General features: G+C 48.0%; 1 protein-coding gene across 1 annotated transcript; it reads left to right on the top strand.

The window, feature by feature from the left end:
* Nucleotides 1-10,035: 10,035 nt before the first annotated feature.
* Nucleotides 10,036-23,967, top strand: LOC311593803 (vomeromodulin-like; the record flags this gene model as incomplete). The annotated part of the gene is made up of 16 exons (XM_084775219.1): nucleotides 10,036-10,053; nucleotides 10,629-10,691; nucleotides 12,569-12,848; nucleotides 14,840-15,323; nucleotides 15,628-15,729; nucleotides 16,467-16,622; nucleotides 17,396-17,480; nucleotides 17,833-17,890; nucleotides 18,596-18,666; nucleotides 19,981-20,127; nucleotides 20,725-20,847; nucleotides 21,016-21,083; nucleotides 21,315-21,345; nucleotides 22,398-22,458; nucleotides 23,151-23,230; nucleotides 23,944-23,967. The coding sequence occupies 16 exons, from the start codon at nucleotides 10,036-10,038 to the stop codon at nucleotides 23,965-23,967; spliced, it is 1,851 nt and encodes a 616-aa protein (XP_084631345.1).
* Between the last annotated feature and the right edge of the window lie 18 nt (nucleotides 23,968-23,985).

Raw genomic sequence — 23,985 nt, 5'->3', positions numbered from 1 at the left:
CACCACTAACAAACCTTGCTCACTTTACCAGCTGACACTATCTGTTCTCTTCCAGACTGCACTTAAAGGGAATTTACCCCTGCCCTTGCTTGTTCAGACTGCCCCACCCCAACACACTCATCCATTTCCACTCAAAATAGCCAGGGTTTTTTTTTTTCAGGGCATCCTATCCTTGTGGCTCTCTAGGGACAAAGTCAGAGGTATTCCCCTCTGTGCCCTGTGTCTCTACCACTAGAGCTCGTTACATCTCACTATCACTCTTCACACTTGTTCCCAGTAAATGGGTCTGGAGGTGTCTTTCCTTACAGACATCATGAGCTAAAATCTGTCATGGTGCCAATCACTCAGTCTCTGTAAGATGCTACAGATATTTGTGCTGACCATGAAATCTACATTCCCAGTGTGAGCAGGTTGGTGGGTGTCCCAGATGAAGCAAGCAAGAAACATGAGGGAGGGTAGCTATAAGGCAACAAGGGAGGACAGAGAGGATGCAGTTGTCCTTGGGAACACTGTCCAGCTGAGTCTTCCCAATCTTTGTCCAAGGTTGGGCCCAAGACTGTTGCACTCAGTGACGTCTGCTACTTTGGGGCCTCTGAGGAGGATGCCAGGTGGCTGCTACTGGATCTCACAAGGAAGGGGGATCTCACAGGACTCCTTGGGGGCTACATAGTTAATCTGGCTGACTTTCCCCAGGACATGGAAGCTATTCTGACTAGTAAGTATTACTCTACCCAGAAGACCACATTCCCTGAACCAGAACCTTGAAAGAATAAGCAGATAAGCAGATCAAACAGACTTAGCCCAACACCAGCCTAAGGTATATGCACTGGGATGGAGTACAGAGGATGTTGGTACCCAGATAGCTTTTGACATCTTTTGGATCAAATCTTACTCTGAGTAGGATGATTTTAGAGGTCATTGTGTGGTCATATGTTTGTATGATTTGGAATCTGTGTGCAGAAGCTTTTGGAAATCTGCATATCTTCTCCTTGTTAAGACAGTGGTCTCTGGTCCAGGTTATAGACACACGACAGCCTGAATTTCAAAGCTCTTTCTATCTCTCCCCTCCCTCGTCTCTCTGTGGCTATCAACAGAGCATCAGCTGCCAGGGAGCTCAGAAGTTCACTTGAAAGCAAAGAAGCACAGCAAAGGTGCTCTCTTAGTGACACTGAAATAATCAGGACTTGTTCTTTGGTGTGCTGACCCAGTGCTGGGACACACCCTCAAACTGACTGCTTCTGAGCAATCTATCCCTCCCTCCTTCTTACCCATCCTTCTTGCTCTTCCCAGCTTAATAGCAGCATCCTCTGCTGTCTACCTCTCATTTTCTTCTTTCTGTTTTGTAGGTGTAATGTATATGTATACATACAGAGACCAAAGGAGGACATTTAGTGTCTTCCTCTGTAAGAATCCCGGAGTGACGGGAGGCAGAGGCAGGCGGATTGCTGTGAGTTCAAGGCCAGCCTGGTCTACAAAGTGAGTCCAGGACAGCCAAGATTATACAGAGAAACCCTATCTCAAAAAAAAAAAAAAAAAAAAAAGAATCCCGGAGTGAATGTGTGCTATTAACAAAGGCAGAGCCATGTCTAGGACCAGTGTCTTGGTCCCATGTGAGTGACAAAGCCTTCCCTGGGTCACTTACAGAGATAGAAAAGTCTTCCTAGAGTCTGCATGCAAATGTTGATAGTGTGTGCAGAAAATATCCACCATAGCTTACAGAGAGAGGGAAAGACTGTTCCTCTACAGAGATTACCACAAATTATCTAAACCTGCCTCCTTGTTCAGCTATATATAATAATGCTGTCTCCTTGGTTATTTGTTTGTATTAACCTCACCTCCTTAGTTGTATGCAATAACCCTGGCCCCCAACTTAACTGTATATAACAAATACACCAAGCTCTCAGAGTGCTGCAGCTTCTCATTCCAAGAGCCCAAGAGCCCACTTGTTCCACTATACATGGCCTGTGTGTCTGTCATTTCTTCGTTTTCTCCCCTAGTTAGGTCAGTCCCTGGAGCCATGCAGAGTGTGGCACTCCTCTGTCACTCTCTGGCTTATGCTCTTAGGACAGAGTCTATCATTGAATCTACAGCTCAGTATTTTTGGTTGTGTATCTTGGTTGGTTAGTTAGGTTTTGGGTAGGCTGGCAGGCCACAAGTCTCAACAGTCTTCCTGTGTCTAATGCCTCCACCTCTGCTGATAGTACAGGCACGCACAAACACTCCTAGTGTGACATGGGTGCTAGGGATCCAGCAGATTTTCATGGCTTTAAAGTCACCTACCCAAAATAAGTGTATAATTTGATAATTGAAAAGGACACTATTAAAACCCTAGATGAATAAAATGCAAAAATGCATCATGGCCTCACCACTTTTTTTTTCCATGGCTCTCTCTGCTGTCCTCTTCATTCACTAACACAATATGGCTCTTGGCTCCATGTTGCCTTTCTTGGGCCAGCTGGCAATAGTGCGAGTTGCATAAACACTTTGTAGACCTACTCTACAGGCCCTTCTTATTTTTTTCCTTTTTTAATTTTTATTTTATTAATTTTTTCTTGTTACATATCAATGGTTATCCCATCCCTTGTATCCTCCCATTCCTCCCACCCTCTCATTTTCCCCTTACTCCCCTCCCCTATGACTGTGACTGAGGAGGACTACCTCCCCCTGTATATGCTCATAGGGTATCAAGTCTCTTCTTGGTAGCCTCTGCAGGCCCTTCTAATCCTGTTTCTCCTTTCTTGAAGAGTCTCTGGGTACACCCTGGCACTGGCCACTGAGGTGAATTTTGCAGGAGGGATGAACTACTGTGTTTTGTTTGCTGGTGTTCTCACCCCGGGCTTCTTCCCCGCAGTCTCAATGTGTGTGTTTGCCACACCTCAGGGCAACCCCATGCCCAGGAGAAGTGGCCAACACAAAATAAATTAAATGATTTTTTTACCCTTTTGGTCACATTTTGCATATTTTTGTTTGCATATTTTTGTCTAATCAGGCTTTTGCTTATTTGTATGGATTTCAGGCTGTGGGAGGAGTGTTTCTTGTTTGTTGTTGTTTGGGAGTTTGACTACATTTTTTAAGAGTGAGAGAGAAAGAACGTAAAGTTGGATGGGTAAGGAGGTGGGGAGGACCCGGGAGGACCTGAGAGAGGAGAATGTTGAAGTAGACATTTCTGGAGTCTTTGAAGACTCAGTTGTATCACATGGTGTTCTGCTGAAAGCTGTCTTGTGCAAGGGCATGTGATGTTCTGCTGGGAGCAGACGCATGAGAGGGTATGTTATGGTGGGAGTGAGTATAAAAAGAGCCACTGACAGTGAGGCGAGACTGTGGGTATTTATTGGCTGTACAATTGCTTGTCTTCACTTTGCAGAGAGAAACATTCCAGAGAACTTCTCATGGTGCTCCAGCTGATCCTGGCTGCTTCCACAGATTCCTGCAGATTCAGCGGAGCCTTGCTGTTCCTGCTGGATAGTGCCACCTCTACGGATTCATGTGCTGTTTGGTATTGGTTATTGGACTGGTCTACTTGTAGGAGAACCAGACACAGTCAAGTACATGAGAAAACAGGAGTGTGAGCCTGTCCACCAGGGTGTGCACAGTGTGTGTGTGTGTTAAGGACCTGGCAATCAAAGGTGGAAATCTTGATGCCGGTGTCAACAGCACACCTCTGATTCAGCTGACCCACTGTCATCTCTTCACACAGAGGCCATTAAGAGTTGGCACCTACCTTACTTATCACAGGCAGTTAGGATCTCAGGCCAGCCTTGGACAGCCCTGAAAGACTCTCCCTTCAAAGGCACGAAAGGGCACATATTGTCAGAGACAAGTTGGCCTTTGTCAGCCCTTTATCCAAGAACCTGGCCTGCATGACACGTTCCATGCATCCTGGATTAGCAGAATTCAATGGCTACTCCGTCTCCTAAGAACAAGGAGGACCAGGGGTCACCACAGGTTCCTCCCAGTACGCCCACTCCCAGCTCTCCACAAGCTGTTTGGCTCTAAAGAACTGTCAGGGGCATGGACATAGACAGCTAATCACTGAGAGGTGGCACCACAGGCACCAAGAACATGATTCACTGTCCCTCAAACGTCCAAAAACAACAACGGAACACTTGGGTTCTGTCTTCTACTGAGCAACACTGAGACTTATGCCCTGTGAGAAAAGGTCAGCTGCCAACTGTTCTTTGCATCTGACATTTCACCAAGACCACCCTGGGGCTGTGGAGGGAGTGGCAGCTGAGGTTCAGAGTGAGGACCAGTGTGGCTGGGGAGCTCTGCCATGGACATGCTGAGACTTCTGGAAGGGCCAAGTGGGGCGATAGGAAGACTGCTCTATGACCAGCGTGTGGGGAGCTGGAACTGAAACAAGTGGCCTCTGGTCAAATAACCCTGTCCCACTTAAGACCTGTGATTGCACCAGACACTGTGGCATCATGTCCAGGGGAAATGCAGACCTGCAGGGATGGGAGCCCTGCAGCCTTCCTTGGAGGGGAAGGGAAACCTCATGCCCAGAAAACAAGCATAGAAGCACAGGAAGCACAAGATGAAGAAAGAGGCAGGAAGGAATCAGGCCTCCAGGCAGGGGCTTACTAAGTACAAACAGAGCCATGTCAGACCACTAACACCAATCACGCCTCATTCTGTCACTGAACTCAGGATCATACCTACCCTGTGCCCCATCCAACAAGCCAGGTCTGGACACTGTTCACAAGAAGACAACTAAAAGCAAAATGAACATCACACACACACACACACACACACACACACACACACACACAGAAGAAACAATATGTCTATGCTGGGAAGCAGGACGAAGAGATCCAGTGACACACTGTCTCCTATCAAGGCCATTTTAGGGTCCTCCCATGTGTACAGGTTAAGTGGAGGCCAGAGTTATGTAGAGCTAAGCAGCCCCAGTCCAGATGTGCTGCCTCCCATCATGTCTCCTCTGCACTCTCTGCTGCAGTGTGCTCTGATGAGCTGTCAGCTGTGGAACACATCCCAGGACACAACCCTCCTCTGCCAGGTATAAACTCCAGCCTTCCTGGACCCAGAAAGGAACATTGCCAATCCTCAGCATTGCCTGGTTTCAGTCTCTAGTCAGTGGGGACCACTGCGTCTCAGTGACACTTTAAAACATCCTCATGCTTCATCTGTCCACTGATAACTCACTCAAATTGGCCCAGTTCTTCCCTGTCCCATAGGCGACAGGTTCTTCTAGGGGCTCGCCTCCATATGTTGCCATGACATCTGACTTTACACCAGGCTCCTCCAGAATCCCACTTGCCTCCTGCTGCCCTGCTCCTCCAGCAAATTGCAGCCCTGTGCCTATGGGCAGGCCCACGCATTCCCACCCCATGCCTACCCAGCTCCTAGGGGGTTCTCACATACACTCACACCAGGTCAGCCCCACTGCTGTAGCTCCCAATATCAGTACCAAAAAGTGGGGAAACACCTCCACCCTCTATGAACATTGAACAGCCTCCACTAAAAGAAAAAATGGTTTCTTTGGAGAGAGAGAGAGAGAGAGAGAGAGAGAGAGAGAGAGAGAGAGAGAGAGAGAATATGAATGATTAAATCAGTAACTACTTCACATATGCAAGTCTCAGCCCAGAAAACAAACACACACACACACATACATACACACACACACACACACACATACACACACCAACATGGCTCCTCCCAACAATGTCTAACTACATGGTAAGGATCCCTGGTTAGGATGACCTGGAAGAGCATCCAGAAAAAGAATGATTACAACTCTTCTGAAAGAAACCAAGGAAGCTATGAGTACACACAAAAAATAGAAAACAAAGAGCTGAGTGAAAGAAGAAAGCCAATCCAAGATAGGAATATAAAATTAAACAAAGAACAAAACACTGAATTAACCCAAACAAAAACCTCAGTGGAAATCCACACCCATAAAAGGGATCGTATAGAAAAGAGAAGGTCAGAACTGAAAGATGAAATAGAGGAAGTGGATTACTCAGTAAATGTCACTGATAAAGGTTTACAAATCTACAAAGAGAACATGGGATAGCTTTGGAGAGCATGGGATAAAAACACCTAACTTTCAATTAATGGACATGGGAAAGGAAGAATAACATACTACAGCATGTAGTATACGATCCCATTCTATAAAGATTTAATTTGTGGGTTTTCAACATTATGCATGTATTTCTACGTATGTAAAGTTGCATGCAGGAGGATGCCTGAGAAGGCCAGAAGAGAGTATTAGATCCCCTGGAACTGATCTGCAGAGGGCTCTAAGTGGCCTGGTGTGGGTGCTGGATATAAAAGTCGAATCTTCTGCAACAGTAGCCAATGCTCTCAAACATTTGGCTATCTCCCCAGCCCCAGCATGGACCATATTCTCAGTGAAATCACTGAAGAAGAGTTCCTGAGGGGCTAGAGAGATGGCTCGGAGCTTAAGAGCACTGGCTGCACTTCCAAAGGTCCAGTGTTCAATTTCCAGCAACCACATGGTGGCTGATAACATTTATAATGAGATCTGGTGCCCTCTTCTGGTGTGCATGGGTACATGCAGGAAGAACACTATATAGATAATAAATAAACCTTTTTTTACATTAATAAAAAGTTACTGGGCCTAAAAAAAAAAGAGAGAGAGATGCCTATGCAAGTATCAAAGGCCCTGGGGACATCACATAGACAGGACCACTAAAGAAATCCCACAACAATCTGGAGTCAAAATATTAAAAACAGAACTAAGAAACCACATTTCAAGCTGCAAGAACGGTCAAGTGTTATTAGAATAACACCTGATAAATCTGGTAAAATATTTGAGGACAGAAGTGCCTAGAAAGATAAATTCCAAGTTTTAAAGACCCAAGTGACAAAGCAGATTATTGTACACTGCAATGTTACCTATTGAATGAAGGGAAATATAACCTTTCTACATTAAAGACAGATTAAAGGAACATATGGCTAGTAAGCCAGCTCTACAGAGGATACTGGAAGGAACAGTTCAAACAGAAGACAAGAGTAAACACACTCAAGGGGTCACACGGTATAGCCAAATCAGGCAAGCACGACTGGGGGTAAGGAATGAGAAACTGAGGGATGTCAGATGCTTAACAAGAATGAAAAGGATATGAAAATCTATGATCTTCCAACTCAAGGAAATTTTGATTACAGGGGATAGATCACAGAACACAGGTGACATGAAAGAGGACTAAAGTTTTAAGGAGAGGAGGGGTTGGGGAGAGAGAACATGTAAATTAGCCCAAGCCATTGGTACATGAAGTTACCTTATGGAAATCCACTAGCTTGTAAGATGATGAGAAAATACGTTTTTTGTTGTTGTTTTTTTTTAACCTTTATTTTATGTGCATTGTGTTTTGACTGCATGTTTGTAAATGTGAAAGTGTCAGATCTTGGAGTTACAGACAGTTGGGTGCTGCCATGTGGGTGCTGTGATTTGAACCTGGTTCCTCTGGGAGAGTAGTTAAGAGTGCCTCTAACCATTGAGCTATCTCTCCAGCCCCAAGAAAATACAATTTGTTGTTGTTTAGGATTTTTTTTCCTTGTTTGTTTTTTTGTTGTTGTTGTTTTGAGACAGGGTTTCTCTGTGTAACAGCTCAAGCTGTCAGGGAACTCACTCTGTAGACCGGGCTGGCCTCGAACTCACAGATATCTGCCTGCCTCTCAAGTGCTGAGATTAAAGGCCCGCCTGTTTGTTTTTGTTCTTTTCTTCTTTTTTTAAAAACAGTGTTTCTCTCTGTAGTCCTGGCTGTTCTGGAAGATACTCTGTAGACCAGGCTAGGATCCAACTCAGAGATTTGCCTGCCTCTGCCTCCCAAGAGCTGAGATGAAAAGCATGTGACTCCATACCCAGCTAGAAAATACATTTTTTTGATGACTCTGAAACACAACTATCCTGCATAGTTAGACAATGCTACTCCCAAAAGAAAGTAGTTATTATAGGGAAAATCTCAGTGCCAGGCACAGGACACCACCCTCAAGCTATTGGTCAGGGAAGTCCCAGAGGCACCCAAAACAACACAGGCTATTGGTCTCGGGTGCTGTCTTAGTTAAGGTCTCTATTGCTGTGATGAAACACCATGACTAAAGCTCCTTAGGGAGGAAAGGTTTACTCAGCTTGCACTTCGGAGGACAATCCATTACTGAGGGAATCCAAGGCAGGAACTCAAACAGGGCAGTTACCTGGAGGCATGAACAGACACAGAGGACGCACAGGGGTGCTGGTTACTCTTCTTTGTTGCTGTTTTCCTTTTCTATTCCATATATATATGGAGAGAGGGGTGGTTTCTCTGTCCTCTTGACTGTCCTGGCCTCATTTGAAAACTAGGCTGGCCTCGAATTCACAGCGATCCACCTGTCTCTGCCTCCCAGAGTGCTGGGATTACAGGCACCTGCCCACTGAGCCCGCCAGGACCCCCCAGCTCAGGGATGTCACTAACCACAACGGCTGTCTCCTCCATTTATTACCAATTTAAAAATGCTTAGAGCCAAATCTTATGAGAACGCTTTCACAACTGAGGCTCCCTCCTCTCTCGTGATTACTCTAGCTTGTGTCAAGCTGGCATTACACTGGGCAGCATAGGTGCCTGCCCTGACTAGATCATAAGACCCTATAACAAAGTCCTCACTCATTACAGATGCAGGACACAGAGAAATCAGCCTTGATTGACAAGGAAACGCTCCCCCTGCTGGGTACCATATGCAGTCCAGAAGGTACTATGCAAGCTTCTGGGGAGGAGAGACATCAATAGTCTCTCCCAACACTGGATCCTGCCTGCTATAATACTGGTGGCCATGGCAAGATGTGCCCACTCTGCAATAGTGGAATTATAGTCATGGAGATAACCAAGTGCTTTCTGATTACATCTGAAGCCTGCTTCACAAATTGAGTTCGTGCCTGCTATTGTAAGATAGTCAACAGCAAAAGACTGAGGAAATCACAGGACTGGGGGAAGGGATTATCTCTTGTTTGGCCAGGAGTACATGCTCTCAAATCAAACTGCTTTCTCTTGTTTTCTCCTTTTTTCATTTTTTTTTAAGACAGTTTCTCTTGTAGTCCTGGCTGTCCTGGACTCCCTTAGTAGACCAGGCTGGCCTCGAACTCACAGCGACCCTCATGTCTCTGCCTCCAGAATGCCGGGAGACATGTGCCAACACACCTGTCTATCAAGCTAATTTCTAAATATTAATGTAAACACTTTTATTGCTCTTGACTTAGGGCAAAGACAATTGTTTTTGCAGTGTGTAGTACTTAATGCAGCCTCAAAACTGGCCGCAGGGTGAGGTTTAAGTAGCTGTGACTGTTCCTCTGTCAACAAGTAGCCTGCACCAAGCTCCCACACAAGCCTCAGAAAACATCATGAAAGGGAGGGCAGGAACAATGTTAAGGGATGAGAGGGGCTGTGAACTGCTGACTCATGGACATGGCCTGACTATCACACACACTGACCCCTACCAGCCATGTTCCAATCAAAAGACCTCCAAAGGACCAAACCACTCAGGATTCCAGGACGGGTGCAGAGGGACCAAACAAAGACTTACCTTGTGCATGAACTATTGGCAGTGGTTGATGAGGTGACAGGAATTGCTCTCTTTTGTGGAGTCTACAGGTACTTTGCCCACACAACAGAGGAAAGCCGTAAGTACACAAGGGACATATGCAACGAAAAGACAAGATGAAGCTATGAGGGAGAGGAAGGAAGGGCACTAGAAAGAGGAAGTGGTAAATGATTATCCCCAGAACACACTGGATAAATTTTTTTTTAAAGAATAAGTAAATGTTACTGAAAATATATGTACACACACAATATCCTCATCTCTGCCAGGCCAATTATACATCCACAGAAAGAAGAAGTCAAAAGGCTCTCACACAATTATATAACTCCACAGCTTAGCAACCATAGACCACTGCTACACTATGCTCAGTTCAGTTTGTCAATGGAATCCATCCATCCCTGCACATCACTGACTCAGGAGTAGGGTCTCATATGGCAGGATGCTGCATGGCACTCATGCCAGAGACAACGTATTCGACACATGGTCATCTCTAAAACTGTAACCAGGGGACACCATTTCTGGATCATGGATGCCTGGCATTCAGCTGTTCATTAGGTGTTGAGTTTATACATGGAGCATTATTTGGCACCATAAAGGACTTTCACATGCCTGCTAACTGTCATGTTGGCCTTGTGGCCATATCCATCTTGACACTGTATGCAGTCACCCAACATCCTAGTAACTACAAAGCAGCAACACAGAACAAAGGGTATGAGCATGTAAATAAGGAGACAGATAAGCCACCTCACAATTCACTCCAATAGTGCATCAATGAACTCAATTCACTGACTGCTCCCCGTGCTTTGTTGAACACAGAACACAAAGAACAACTGGACACAAAGGCGCAGAGCACACTCTCTATGAAGTGCCTGTCTGCCATCCCGAAATCTGCCCTCACAGGTATAAGAACTCGCCAAGAAAAGCAAAAACAAAAAACAGCTACTAATTCTGGGAAGCCGACCGCATCACACCTGTCTTATCAGCACATCTAGATAGGCCCCTTCCTGCATAATGACCTTTCTAGGAGACACTGGATGGACTATAAAAATGCGATGCTCTTTTGGGTTTGACAGGCAGACGCAGGAGCAGGAGGAGAAGCAGCTTCTGAAGACGTTGACCCTTACATGAGGGGCAAGGTAAGGGTTGCCAAGACGAACGCACATAGAATGGAAGAAGAGGAGGTAATGAGCACTGGGTACAGGTCATATTCTAGAATGTTCTTCTGATGCTGAACTGCAGGGCACTGGGCCTAGAGTGGGCTGGTAGATAAAAGGGCCTGTGACATGACTTTATTAAATGGGAAGCTGACTTCTAGAATCATGTCAGCATACACACACACACACACCTACACACACACACACACACACACACACTTCATTTTTCCTCAGAGTGCGCATAGATGAGTGGCATTCTGTTTAGATTTTCCAGAGGTTAGAGAGAAACTGAGAAATCTGGTGATGGTGGTGAGATGTATATTTTAAAAAGGCAATTTATTCAAGGCAAGGAATTGCCATTGGCTTCAATTTACTAAAACTATTTTCTGATGCTGACAGCAATGGAGGGCTAGCTCTGGCTATTGTGTGTGCATGGGGCCACCCTAACTCATCACACCCATCATGACTTTTCAAACACAGGCCACCTCTGCTCAGGAAGACACAGCTACTGCAGACTATTAAATTAGGCAGAGGTCAGGGTATTCCAAGATTTGAAGGATGAAAGCAGAGGGATTATAAATAACATTTTAAACATCAACTTCTTACCAGAGTGGTACTACTCACATGTGGAAGAGCATTGCTGGGCAATGTCGTCACATGAGCCTCCTTTGTGTCAGGCTGACTAGTGTTTCTCTAAAGATGAGTTTATGGATGTACTTTTGGTGATTGCTTCTTGTAATGAGGAGCACATGTATAGGGATCTACTTCCACAAACCCAATATTTACTTACTGATTTGGTGTCAGGATTAGACAGAAGTGACCCACATGGTAGGAGGAAAGAATCAATTCAAACAACTTGTCCTGTGACTTACATACACATGTCTTGGACACACAACCCACAAGAAAAAGTAATGAAGAAATGCAATAGAACGTATAAAGACAGGCCAGGCACGGTGGTGTGCAGTGTTAATGCCAACACTCCAGGGACAGAGGCAGACAGGTCTGTGCGAAAGCAAGGCCAGCCTGGTCTACAAAGCAAGCTTCAGGAAATCTGGGACTACACAGTAAGACCCTGCTTCAAAAACTAAATAACCCAATGCATACAAATAAATATCAGACACAGAAGCACTGAGAGAGTCAAGGTAAGCAAAAAATCTGAGAAGGAAGGTGAGGCAGGAAATAATCTCCAGATGTCACAAGCTCAGCTCAGATCCTCCATGGGTGAGTTATGCCACCCCAGACAAGGGAAGCCAGGTGAGAAGGGGCCCTAATGCCTACGTTTGCTAGCACACTGAGATAAGGTGTCAAAGGAAAGCTCCAGCACGACTCACTAAGAAAAGACTCAGGGGAAGAGATCTGAGATTGTAGCTAAGGACTCAAAACGTGACATGTTCACAGAGGGTGACTGGGACACTGAGAAGGGGCTGAAGTCATAGGTCAGTGCTAGAGCAAGGGTGTGATGTGGGCAAGACTTACATACAAGCTCAGCACTGAAAAACCAAGGAGGTAGGGAAATTATTGGGGGAAATACCAAGGGTGTACGGCTGCACGCCATACTGGGAGATACATGTGCCCGGGAAGTCAGACCTCAGGACAGGCCTTCGCCTACATTGACATGTTGCAGCCAATCGTGACAGTACATTTACACATGGTTGAAACAGAAATAAAAAAATTAGTTACTTCCTCCAGATATTTACCGCCATGTATCAAACCAAATCCCCATGTACTGAGCAGATCCTGGGCGGTCAAGAACGTGGATAACATGGTCTTACAGGAGACAGGGAGACATCTACACAAAGTTACGTGACAGCTCTGAAGCCCACTGTTAATGCGATGCGTGACTAATTGCTCTTCTACAGGTTTCAGCCACAAAGATGTGGGCTCTCCAGGTCTTGGCCATCATGTTGAGCATCCAAGCAGGAGCACCTGACCCGGTGGAAACACCCTCGGAAGTAGGCAGTCTCCCTGCTGCTGTGCCCACTGTGCAGACACTCCCTATTAAACTGCCAAGTGCCCCTGGCCTCAAAGATGACTCCAAACCTCAAGACTCACCTCCCAAAAGGCACCCAGCTGCCCCCATAGGTGGCAAGTGCGCACCTACAGCCAGCTACTTCCTCTCCAGTGACAAAGTCCAAGAATGTAAGTAAGACTCATTTCAGCTCTCACCTTTTTCAGTCCAGGCCACACCTGCCATAGGCTGCTCATTTCTGACTCTGAGGCGGGTCCAGTCGCCTTCTGAGCAACTTGTTTTAGAAGCAAGGACCCTGTAGCATCTGCTTGGTGCCCTTACACAATAGGGAGCTTGGATAATACCTAGAAATTCTGGCTCAGCAGGGGGCTAAATCCAGTGCATCCAACTGCTCTGGGAGATGGTGAAGCTGCACAGAAGGATCCCACACTTAGCACTGTACAGACCAACGGTGCTCTGGACACGGGACCTGTCCAACCCCAAAGGCTGCCTCGATATTTGACTTCCAGCTGATTCTTCCCACCTTAGACTGTGTCCCAGACAGGGCTCCTCCTTTCTGGGCCCCAAGTTCACCTCCACCCCCACAGCTGGTTACCCCTCAGCCTGCTTTCCAGCCCCAGGAGGCAGCAAATTTACAATCCTCCTGCAAGCCCTCGACCGCATATGCTCTCTCACAACTCCCATTCTGCCCCTCCCTGAGATACACACTGGCTCACGAGATGAGAATCCATGGGATTCTCAAAGCCCAAGAGTACAGGAGCCTGGCTAGTTACATCTTCAAAAGACAGGAATCTGTTAGAGAAGAAGGAAATGGGGAGGCCTCCTGGGATAAACAACAACAAGAAACACTTGTACCCACCTCAAAAAAAACTCCCTGCAGCAATGGCCCAACAAGGCCTGCATCAGAGCATGACAAGATGAAGATGGAGGCCACAAGCCACTGCACTACCACAGTGGCCACTACCATCCCTCAGAGTCCAATTGTTGAGGCGTACAACTCTTGGGCACCTAGCCTGTAAAAGATGCTTCCAGGGACGCCCTTCTACTGTAATTCTGCTGAGCCAGCAATGTCCCTTGGTCCAATGAGCTCCAGCTCTACAGGCAGCAAGGCTGACCACAGTCGACACTGCACTGACATTGCTCTGTGCAGTTCCTACCAGAGCCAGCAAGACAAGCACTCGGGAATGGCGTGCCAGGGACTTACAATACTCCAGGCCATGGCTGACCATCAGCCTGTTCTCTACGTACCCTGGAACTTCACGCCTCCATTCCTACTTATACAGGATGGAGGGACACACATGATAAACCCCTGCCTGGCCATCCGTTCCTAAGCCTCAGTCAAAGGCAAAGGCACAGAGGTATTCCTTCTCCAACAGAGCACATTCAAGTCACACGAATCTTCCCAGACTAATCAGGTGAAAATGAGTCAAAGAGAAGAGGAAACTCGGGCACAGTGGACTAGAAACTAGAGACTAATGCTGCTCGTGTCTTCACTACCTCCTTACTTCTGCAGGCCTTCCACATTAGAGTAGATATCCTCAACCAAATGCTTCATCTAGAAGTCACACACCATATCCAGTTGCTAATCGCCAACAACCACAGAGAATGCAGAGCAGGGAAGCCATGGAGAATCTGAAGACCAGAGCTGATATTGAGGACGAGGCCCCAGGACAAATTACTAATTAATTAGATAATGAAAGATCTAATGGTGGCCTGATGGCTCATGGACCAGTCCAGCACTACAAATTGAGTACAAGTGCATCTCGGCCAGCGAGTGGAGATACATACATACATACATACATACATACATACATACATACATACATACTACACAATCCATGATTTTTATTAAAAGAAGAATAAATGACAGGAGCAAAATGACAAACATAAATGAGGCTCCACCCCTACTCCATACCCAAGTATCTTTGACCCACACAGTCTCATCACAAGTTAGCATCAGTGTAAGCTATTAGGAGCTGTTGACAACAGGGGGGGTGGATTTCCCTGACACGGCCTACTCATAACTAGAACAGAGAGAAGACTCAAACGTGAAAGGCAGAATGCAGAATGCCTATGTGCCCGTATTCCAAGATGTTATCTTCCAGAAAGGAAGGGCGCTAGGGCTCAACTGACACCAGAACTGCCTCCTGGTCTTTTTCAGATCTCATGGGCACTCTGCCCCCACAGATCGAGGACATTGTGAAGTGTGACGAAGTGAACATGGGAGGCCTGCTGGGGAAAGTGTTAACCACAGTGAACGAGGCTGACCTGCTCTCACTCTTAAATGCCAATTCCCTCCTGCAAGGGGGAGGCGCCCTTGGCCTTCCTGCTCCTCTAGGCAAAGGAGATAATGAGGATTCCTCAAAGTCCTCATTGGGCCCCAAGCCCATTGGCAGTCTCACCGACAAGCTCCTAGGGGGTACCCTGGGCAGCGTTAAAAAGTCCGGTGGAGGCAAGGACACAGGAGATGGACTCCTGAACAAAAAGGTCCTCTCCGATGTCAAGGCATCCCTGGATGAAGAGGTTGAACATGTAAACAGCATAAGAGACTCCGTCATGAAGGAAGTGAATAATGTCGTCCCGGAACAGATCACAGACCCACTTTCAGATGTGCTCCAGACCAAAACCAAAGACCTTGTGATCAAGTAAGTGCTTCCTTGACAACTTTCTGGGTTTGGGGACGAACAAGGTGAGAGTGGGACCTCTCACACTCAACTGACAGCTAGACCACTGAGAGCCCCCTCCCACCCAGAGTGCAGCATACTTACCCCCACTGGAAAACACAACCAGCATTTGTTGCACTTAAACCACGAGGTGGAGAAGGGAACTCCAGGGGCCATAGGACTAGCAGGGTTCACCTGGTGGTGAGCTCGCTGCCTCACAGGTATTTCTCGTGAGGGACAGGGTGTCTCCATGAGACACAGTGGAATCTGTGTTGTCACTCTACAGCTTAAAGGTTGACAAAGTAACAGAGGAGAGCACGGACATAGCCATGGCAGACGAGGAGATCCAAGTCCACTCTACGCTTACTGCCACCATAGGTGCAGATGGGTGAGTGTGCTTCCACAACGATTGCCCGGGTCACCCAGGACTAAGACACATGTCCCCTATGCAATGGTCAACTGATAAGGACACAAAAACAGAGAAGAGAGAATTAATTTCCTTCCCAGCCAACCTGGCTTGCAGAGGAAAACATACATACATACATACATACATACATACATACATACATACATACACACACACGTGCACACGCATGCATGCATGCATACATGTGACCATTTCTACAATAGGAAGCTCAAGGTTCAGCTGGGCAGTGCTGGTACACACCTTTAATTCCAGCACTTGGGAGGCAGAGGCACGCAGACCTCTGTGATCTCAAGGGCAGCATGGACACCAAGGAACCCTGTTAAAAACAAGAAAACAAAAAGCAACAACAACAAGGCCAGGCTTGCTCCTGGAAGACTTCTCTCATGCATTTGCACACAACTGAAAAGGCCCAAGTGGTAGACTCACAGGTAAACTTATGGCTGGTAGTTGTGCCACCAGCAACGGGTGACCTCCTCAAGGCTGGATGAGATGCTGATTTGTCAACTAATGACTGGCTGACAAAAGTGATCAGGCTCTTCAGTCCGGGGCATGGGACTGAGGAGCATGTGGACCGGGAAGCTCGCCTTCCCTCTAGAGGATGACCCTTGACCAAAGCATGAGGCTTAGCCACAAATGCCATATCTCCGCTGGACCCCAGGTCTCAGCAGCACGTCATCCCCCCTCACCTTCCTCTCCAGACTGGCTGGGAGTGTCATCCAGGCGCTACAATTCGAATCCCAGGTGGAAGTGACAATGAGAATTGCTACTTCCTTCAACAACACCCAATGTGTCACCCTTGATGTCCAAGACACCCACATCCAGGTCAACACGATGGACATTAAGTTAATAAAGACGTAAGTAAACCTTTTTCCTCACAATTCAGTCAACTCAAAGGTGTACCAGAAGGTCCCTGCTGCTGTCCCAGAGGTGACCTGCTCCACCGCAGTGCCCTAGACAATCAGAAAATGCAGAGGGAGCCGACAACATGCTCTTCCTGTAACAATAGCCCTCTCACACCTACATTACTTCCTTCCACCTCACTCTATTTTGATGGCTCATCCTATAGCTTCCCTGAACAGCACACAGACATGAGTCAAAACAGAAAAAAGAACCAGGAGGCCACACAGAAAATCTCTCTGACAGGCCTGTGGGTCAGGGACCTACTTCTCGCCCTGGACCAAGCAGAAAAGCTAGGCCCTTCCGACCTCGGTCACCCGAGAAACCTGGACAGGCCTTCCATCGTGCATACTCAGCGTATATTTCCTCCCTCCCCTCTGCTACACCCTGGAAAGCATTGAGTATAATTTCCACAACTAGAGCTCACAATGTTGTGAAGTCAGATCCCCAACTACACCAAGACCACAGGCAGGTCTGTGAACACATGTGCTCTGGGATCTTAAGGATGAAGCCATCCAGGGGACCTCTGGGCCAGGTGTCCCGTGCTTTGGCCAGGTGTCTCTGTATCTTCCTGGAAGAATAAAGACCAGGCCAAGAGCTCAGGTCACTCACACCTTGAGAAGCCAGGCGTCATTGTGACTCCTTCATCAGTGAGACGATTTGTCTAAGACATGGACATGCCTGGATTCGTGAAGACAACTTATTTAACCTTGGCATGTATGTCTTTCAGAGTCACAGACACTGTGTCACTGCCTGTGAGTCTGCCCTTGAATGACCTCATCCCTGTACTGCTGACAGCAGAGATGAACGAAAATGTAAGTCCAAGGAATGGGGGGGGGGGATCTCTCAGAGACTTCAATCACTGGAGAAACAAGGAGACAGAGAAGCTAGCATCCTGGAAAGGGCCTAATGCTAGGAGAGATTTAAGAATAAGGCCAGGGCCCTCAGGCGCCCAAGGGCCGCCATGGACAAGCAGCTCCTCGGGGCCATACTGCCTGGAGCGATACTATAACACATGACATGTGGAAACAGAGGAAGGATCCTGCCAAAAAGTGACCAGGGAGATGGCACAAGAGAGGGAGAATTCACAGGGAGAATGGGGAGAGGGGTGTGGCAGGACAGGCTGCTGATGCTCCCTCAGCTGAGCTACCCTGTGTGACTTCACAGCTGGAGAAATCCAACTCCTGTGCCGTCAACCTCGGTGACTTCAATGACTGCAAGAACAGTGAGTACTTCCGTGGATTTCCCTTCTCAGGAGACACAGATGGTCCCAGCACCTTGGGGGAATTCATGGGGTGACACAGCACAGGCGATGGCCCTTGGGATGCCACACTCAAAAACGACAAGGACCCACACAACCCCCTCAGCACATGTAGGGACGAGAACGGACCACCTGACCTTTCCCTCAGCTTCCTTGGCTTCTGCCACCTGGAAGAAAATAGGACACAGTGCCTCTCCGGGGTCTGCATGGACCTTCCCAGCCCAAACAGCTCTCAAAGGCAACACTGCATGGAGTCTGCATCAAGAGCAGTCCCCAGCTCTCATCTCTGGGGCCTGAGATCATGACCTCTCACAACATCCCTAATACATGACAACGGTCACAGCTGGTAGGCCATATCCAGGAGAACCACGTACAGAGGTGGTGTAAGAAACTGGGTCCCAGCCTAGACTAAATACTGGCTCCAGCTGGCCAGTCTTTCCTTCTCCACTTCAAAATAACTAAATCCTTGCTGGTTAACCCCAAGCAGGCAGCATTCTTTGAGATGCAGAAGCCACTGAGGGCTGCACATTGTGTCTGGCAGGCTCACAGAAGCTGCTGTCCATACAGGTGTCTACAGGGAGAGCAGGGATGCAGAGCTTGGGGCACCGCAGCCATCAATGGCTAGCTGGGCTCTCCCCATTCCTCCCCCTCCTATCCTCTCTTCCACAGCTACCGGCTTATTCAAGTACCAAGTTCAAAGTTCCATGATCAATCCCAAAGGACTCACCATCCTCTACTGTGTAAGTATTAAGTATTTGCTGTCATTGTGATGGCAACGGCATGAAGGCTGAAAGCATATCTGAGCCCACAAAAGAGGCCAGGTGGTCAGGACGGTGAAAAGATCAGCTCTTTTCAGACCCATCAACTACTTCCCGAGATCAGGCTCCTAGTGCCCATTCAGGACATGGCCAGCCTAGTGTTCTCTGCCCTGCAATGCACAGGATCATGGCCTGTGAGGCACTCCAACAGAGACAGCCACAACATGGGCCAGTTCACATCTCCATCTCAGTCGATTACACACAACAAAACAAAACGTGCCAGCTCCTTCCAAACGCCCACCTACCAACCAGGAAGGCAACACCAGGCTGTGACAAGTGATGAAGAAGGAGACATGGCTGACTCAGCTTCTCTTCCCGAGATTCATCACAAGACCTCCACTCAAGGGCTGAAACGCAAATAAACGCAGAGTACAGGATGAAGTTCATCAAACAACCTGCACACACACGAAGGACATAGCTAAGCTGAGGGTCAGATCCCCCTACACATTTTACATGTGGAAACAGAGCCATGCTTTGAAGAGAGTATGAAGCACACTAAAGTCATGCTGAGATCTAAAGGACGGATGCACAAAACATGAAAACACCGGTGATGTGAGGCATAAGTCTCTCTTCTCTGTGCTCCTGTCTGGATGTTCTAACATCCCTTCCAAAAAGAGGTTATACTTCAGAAATATGAAGGCAGAATTCAGACAAGGATAAAGAGGGAAACTGAGAGAGGGAAACAGAGAAGGAGAGGGCAGGAGAGGGAGAGAAGAAGGGAGTGAAGAAGAAAAGGGGGGAAGGAGGAAGGGACCGAGGGAGAAAGGAGGAGAAAATGCCCAAGATAAGCCAGAATATCTAAGACATTTTCCTCCATGTGATGGTTCATGAAACAAAGGAAGGATGGAAGGGGGAGGGAAGAAAGAAGAAAACACAAAAGAGAAGGGCCTTCAGGTCTTTACAACTGTGACAAGGAGAGGATGTGACTTTAAACATACAAGTATGTGCACACACACACACAAACACTTGCAGAAGCACACGTGCACACACAGACACACATGCACATACACACAACGCAACACACACACACACACCTCCATAAAAATCTGTCATAAAAGGCCATGCACCTTCATGGGAAGGTTAGTGGCCTCCTAGGAAAGTCTGACTGCCCTGAGGCTGCTGCACTGCCACTGAAGCTCAGGCCTCTTCGTCCTGAACCCACAGCAAATCCACAAGGCCTACACACTGGTGAGTCTCAGGAACTCACATAGACGTTTCTCTGCTTCCCTTCCTTAGGCTGAAGCCAATTTCAGCAAAAATTCAGTGCCTGTACCTGCAGGTCGGCTGCCTCAAGCTCCCAAAAATGCCAGCGTTGCTCTAACTATTTCTTCCTCCATGTTGAAGACCCTTGTGAAACTTGTGGCAAAGAACAGCTCTGTCCAGGTAAGTGTCCTCCATCAGTCCCTGGTCCCCAACACTCTGGACATCAGCTCAGAATGTTGTCACTCTCAGGAAGAAGGTGATGGGACAAATGGGATCTGAAAATTCTTGCAGATATAAATAAGGTCAAGGACACAGGACACACATCCATCTGAGTGATCAGGCAGGGCACAGGGGCAGGCACTGGGGACAGAGTGGAGAGGGAGTTATTGGCTCATAACCCCGTAAATATTAAATGTGTCTCGTCCACCTCACTAGGTCCCATGATCAGGTGAAACAGCACACAAGCATCTGCACTACAGAGTGCACATGTGGGCTTTCAAGACACAAGGACAGAGAAACACTCTGCTTTGATAGGCTTGGTAGAAAGCAATATTACACAAGTTCTCTGCCCCAACCTTCATGCACGGAAGCAAACAGAGGCAAGGGGTGGGAATGGGCCTGGCACTTCTTTTCCTCAGCTGCACCAGACCCAGCTGGGTGGCCAAGCCCACAGGACCCAACGCACTGTCTCAGCAAGGACAGAAGGATGCATGCCTGGGTCATGACAGGGCACCTCCCATCATCTACCCCACACTAACTGGAGTCTCCTTTAAACAGATGAGTGACCTCAGTGCAAAGATCACCTATGTAGGCTTTGCCTCCCAGAAAGACAATCTCCTCAAAGTCCAGTACAAAGTAGACATCACAAAGGATGGTGAGCACTTTGCCACTGGGAAAACGGTGAGTGCTGAGAAATGAAGGCTGACTGAGGTAGAAGAAGCCCAAGGACTCAGGTGCATGGGATGAGCCGGTCCCAAGAGCCTGAGGCCCCCTGTGCCTCAGTTTCCCCACAACAGTGGGAAAGGCCTTGGCCCCATGTTTCGCTCATGCTCACTCTTGTCATTTCAGCAATTATACATCTCTCATAGCAGCAAGATTTCAGATTCCAAACTGGAACCAAACATCAAGCTCACGAGGTACTACAACAGACACACGGGATGATGGGTTCTGGGTCTGGGCAAGTATCTGAGTCCTTACAGGAATTGGGAATCTGGGCTTACATGGCCGCATTCACATGTCTACTCTCCTTAGCAGAGCCCAGTCTGCAGCTGATGCTCTCAAAAGCAATTGAGATAAGACTTGAGCACTAAATTTGAACAGTTCCGTTCTCATGAACCTAACATGTCTCCGTATTTTGTTGCTGGCAGGTCAGAGCACAGCGTGAAGCCCCCTGAAGCTGTAAGTTGATGTGCCCTTCTATACTGACCCATGATAGGTGGGAAATCATGTCAAGGCCAGACACTCAGTGATTCAGGACTCGGGGAAAGACAGGCCCATGGAGACTACAGCACACACCTCCTGTGTAGCAGAGCTGCAGGTGCCTAACTGGCTCTCTGGAGAGCTCTTAAACCAAGTGGCCCATACCCACCTGGCATACATGGGGGTGGGGCTACAAGAAGCATACATACAAACACATAAAACAGGGGGGAAGATACTGACGGGCAGGTGCCACACGCAGGAGAGAGACCCACAGTGGGTGCCCAGACACAGGATTAGGAACTCTGCCCTTTTAGCAGCCCCAGATATGGGGAGTCAGCCAAGTGGCAGACTCTGGGGTCACTCCAATGCCAGCAATCCCTCCATCTCGTAGGATTGCCATCATATGGCTCCTCATATGCCAGGGGACACAGTCGTTTATCAAACACTTGTCCCTGGGACGTTAAGGGGGAGAGTTTAAAGAGTATCCGCTCTGTGCAGACACGAGGGTACTGCTACAGTGGAACCCCATGCCAGTGCTGCACTAGCACAACTTCCCACCAGGAGGGTGAGCATTGAGAAGGGAGCAGAGGTGCAGAAGCAACAGTGCATGCCTCTCAAGAGGGTCACACGGGAGAGAAGGGAGCTTAAAGACAGGGAGAGGCCGAGACCTAGACATCCTCGAACCCATGTCAGAGCGTGCAGCAGTGACCAGCTCCTGCCAGTTCTTTTTCCTTTGGGACACCAAGATTCTCCTCAAGCCCCAAAGCTGTCTCTGGAGCACAGCAGCACTGACCAGGCCAATACCACTCTGCTCAAGGAGCCACAGGGCAACAAAACCCAACTAGGGCCCCAAAACCAGAGCCCCATCGATGCATGGAGATCCACTCCCACATTTGCCCTTGACGTGTGACAGACCTGTCAACTAGAGAAATCCCACAGGAACCAGCAAGCTGAGCTGATGCTCCTGGGCCTTCAGGCCACGCAGAGGACTGTGCAAGGCTCTACTGAAAATGTCCTCCTGTGTTTTGCAGAAGGAAGAGGTGGAAAGCATTATGTCTGAAGTCGAAAAGAAGAGCTGGGATAATTTCAAAGGTATGTAGAACAGTAACTCCGATGCTGGCACAGTCAGCGCCCATGAGAGGAGCAAGGGAAGGACACATGGAGGGCACTGGGCACCAAGCACAAGGCCACCCTGTATCACCGAGTTAGACCTCACCTTCTCTTCCCAGAAGTGAAGCATGTGGTGATAAAAAGGGGGAGCACATCAAATGGCCTCCTCTGCAGCGCCCAGGAAATCTTGTCCACAGGTGGCTTGATGCAGGACTGTCTTTGTATACAGATGAGCAGTAGACCTGGGTCACCCACTCCCATAGACGTTAGGGTTAGGACACTTATAAGTATGCCATGACTTCATTGGACGACAATGACGATGGTGCCACACACCAGGTGTGCACATTCGTGGCTAGTTCTATTATAGTTCCAAATAGTGTACTGACCATCAGATGGCTGTGCCGCTCCAGCCAGGTCCTGGAGTGAGGTACTGCATCACTGTCCTCAGTGTTAGGACACCACCAGGTCCCCACCTGCTTTGGGGAACTCTTTTCTCATACACCATAGCTTGCCCCCATCCTATAGGCTGGGGTGTACAGTATCCATGTCCCCGTGCTGATTAGGTAAGGCACTGACTCCCCCTGGGGCCACTTACAGGTCAGAGGTCCCACTTGTGACTGTGGTCAAACAAGCCACTCAGGTTATCCTTTCCCTAAACTCCTTCCTTATTTCAGGCAGGTATGCAGACATGAATATGCCACCTGTGGTGTCTTCATTTCCTATAAAGGATGCCCCTGTCCAACTGCTGAGATCGGTAAGAAAATTAAATACAACTCTTCCTTGTTTGTTTTTTCTTTCTTTGCTTGCTTGTTGCTTGCTTTACTTTGTTCCCAATCCAGAACCTTGCACATATTCCTGATCTGCCTGTACAAGCAGTGTGAATGTGACCCAGGAAGCATCAGCTTCTCTCATGACTCAAACTTTAAACTGTCCTTGTCCCCATACTTGCCTGCATCCAGGCCCAAATCCATTTCTAGGGGGTCTGAATGAAAGGACACCAGCAACTGTTCAGGGTGGCTTTCATGCTCCGATTCTTTTATACTGGTGCTACCAGGGGCTGTTACCACAAGACAGCCTGACCAAGGGGACAGATCAGATGATGGCATCTGAGCTACACTGCAGTGACAAGAAGCACAGCCCCAGTAGCTCATGCGGTAGCAGTAAAAGTTTAGTTACTAAACAGCCAGCACGGGGCCAGCGCCAGCACGTGCTCCACTCAGGATCTTGTGCCCCCTGAGTCAGTGTCTTCCATCTGCTGTGTCTGGGTAGATTCCCCTCCTGCCAGAGGACTCTCCTCAAATTCCTTCTCCCCTAGGCTGAACTCTAGGTGCTCCCAGGCAGATGCTCTCTCCCCATCCCTCACGCACTGCTATGTGATCTCGTAGGGCTGGATGGGTTGGCACTTATCAAGCCTGCTGTCAATGTCCTGGGTTAAGAGCAGTAACCACTGTCTTTCTCTACCCTCAGAATGACCTTCAGGCAGCAAGCTGAAGCCAGCACTACTGAAGC

The sequence above is a fragment of the Acomys minous genome (genome assembly GCF_964271855.1).
Source record: "Acomys minous genome assembly, chromosome: 3".
NCBI lineage: Eukaryota > Metazoa > Chordata > Mammalia > Rodentia > Muridae > Acomys > Acomys minous.
Note: the sequence above shows the minus strand (reverse complement) of the source record. Positions and strands in the feature narration are given on the sequence as shown.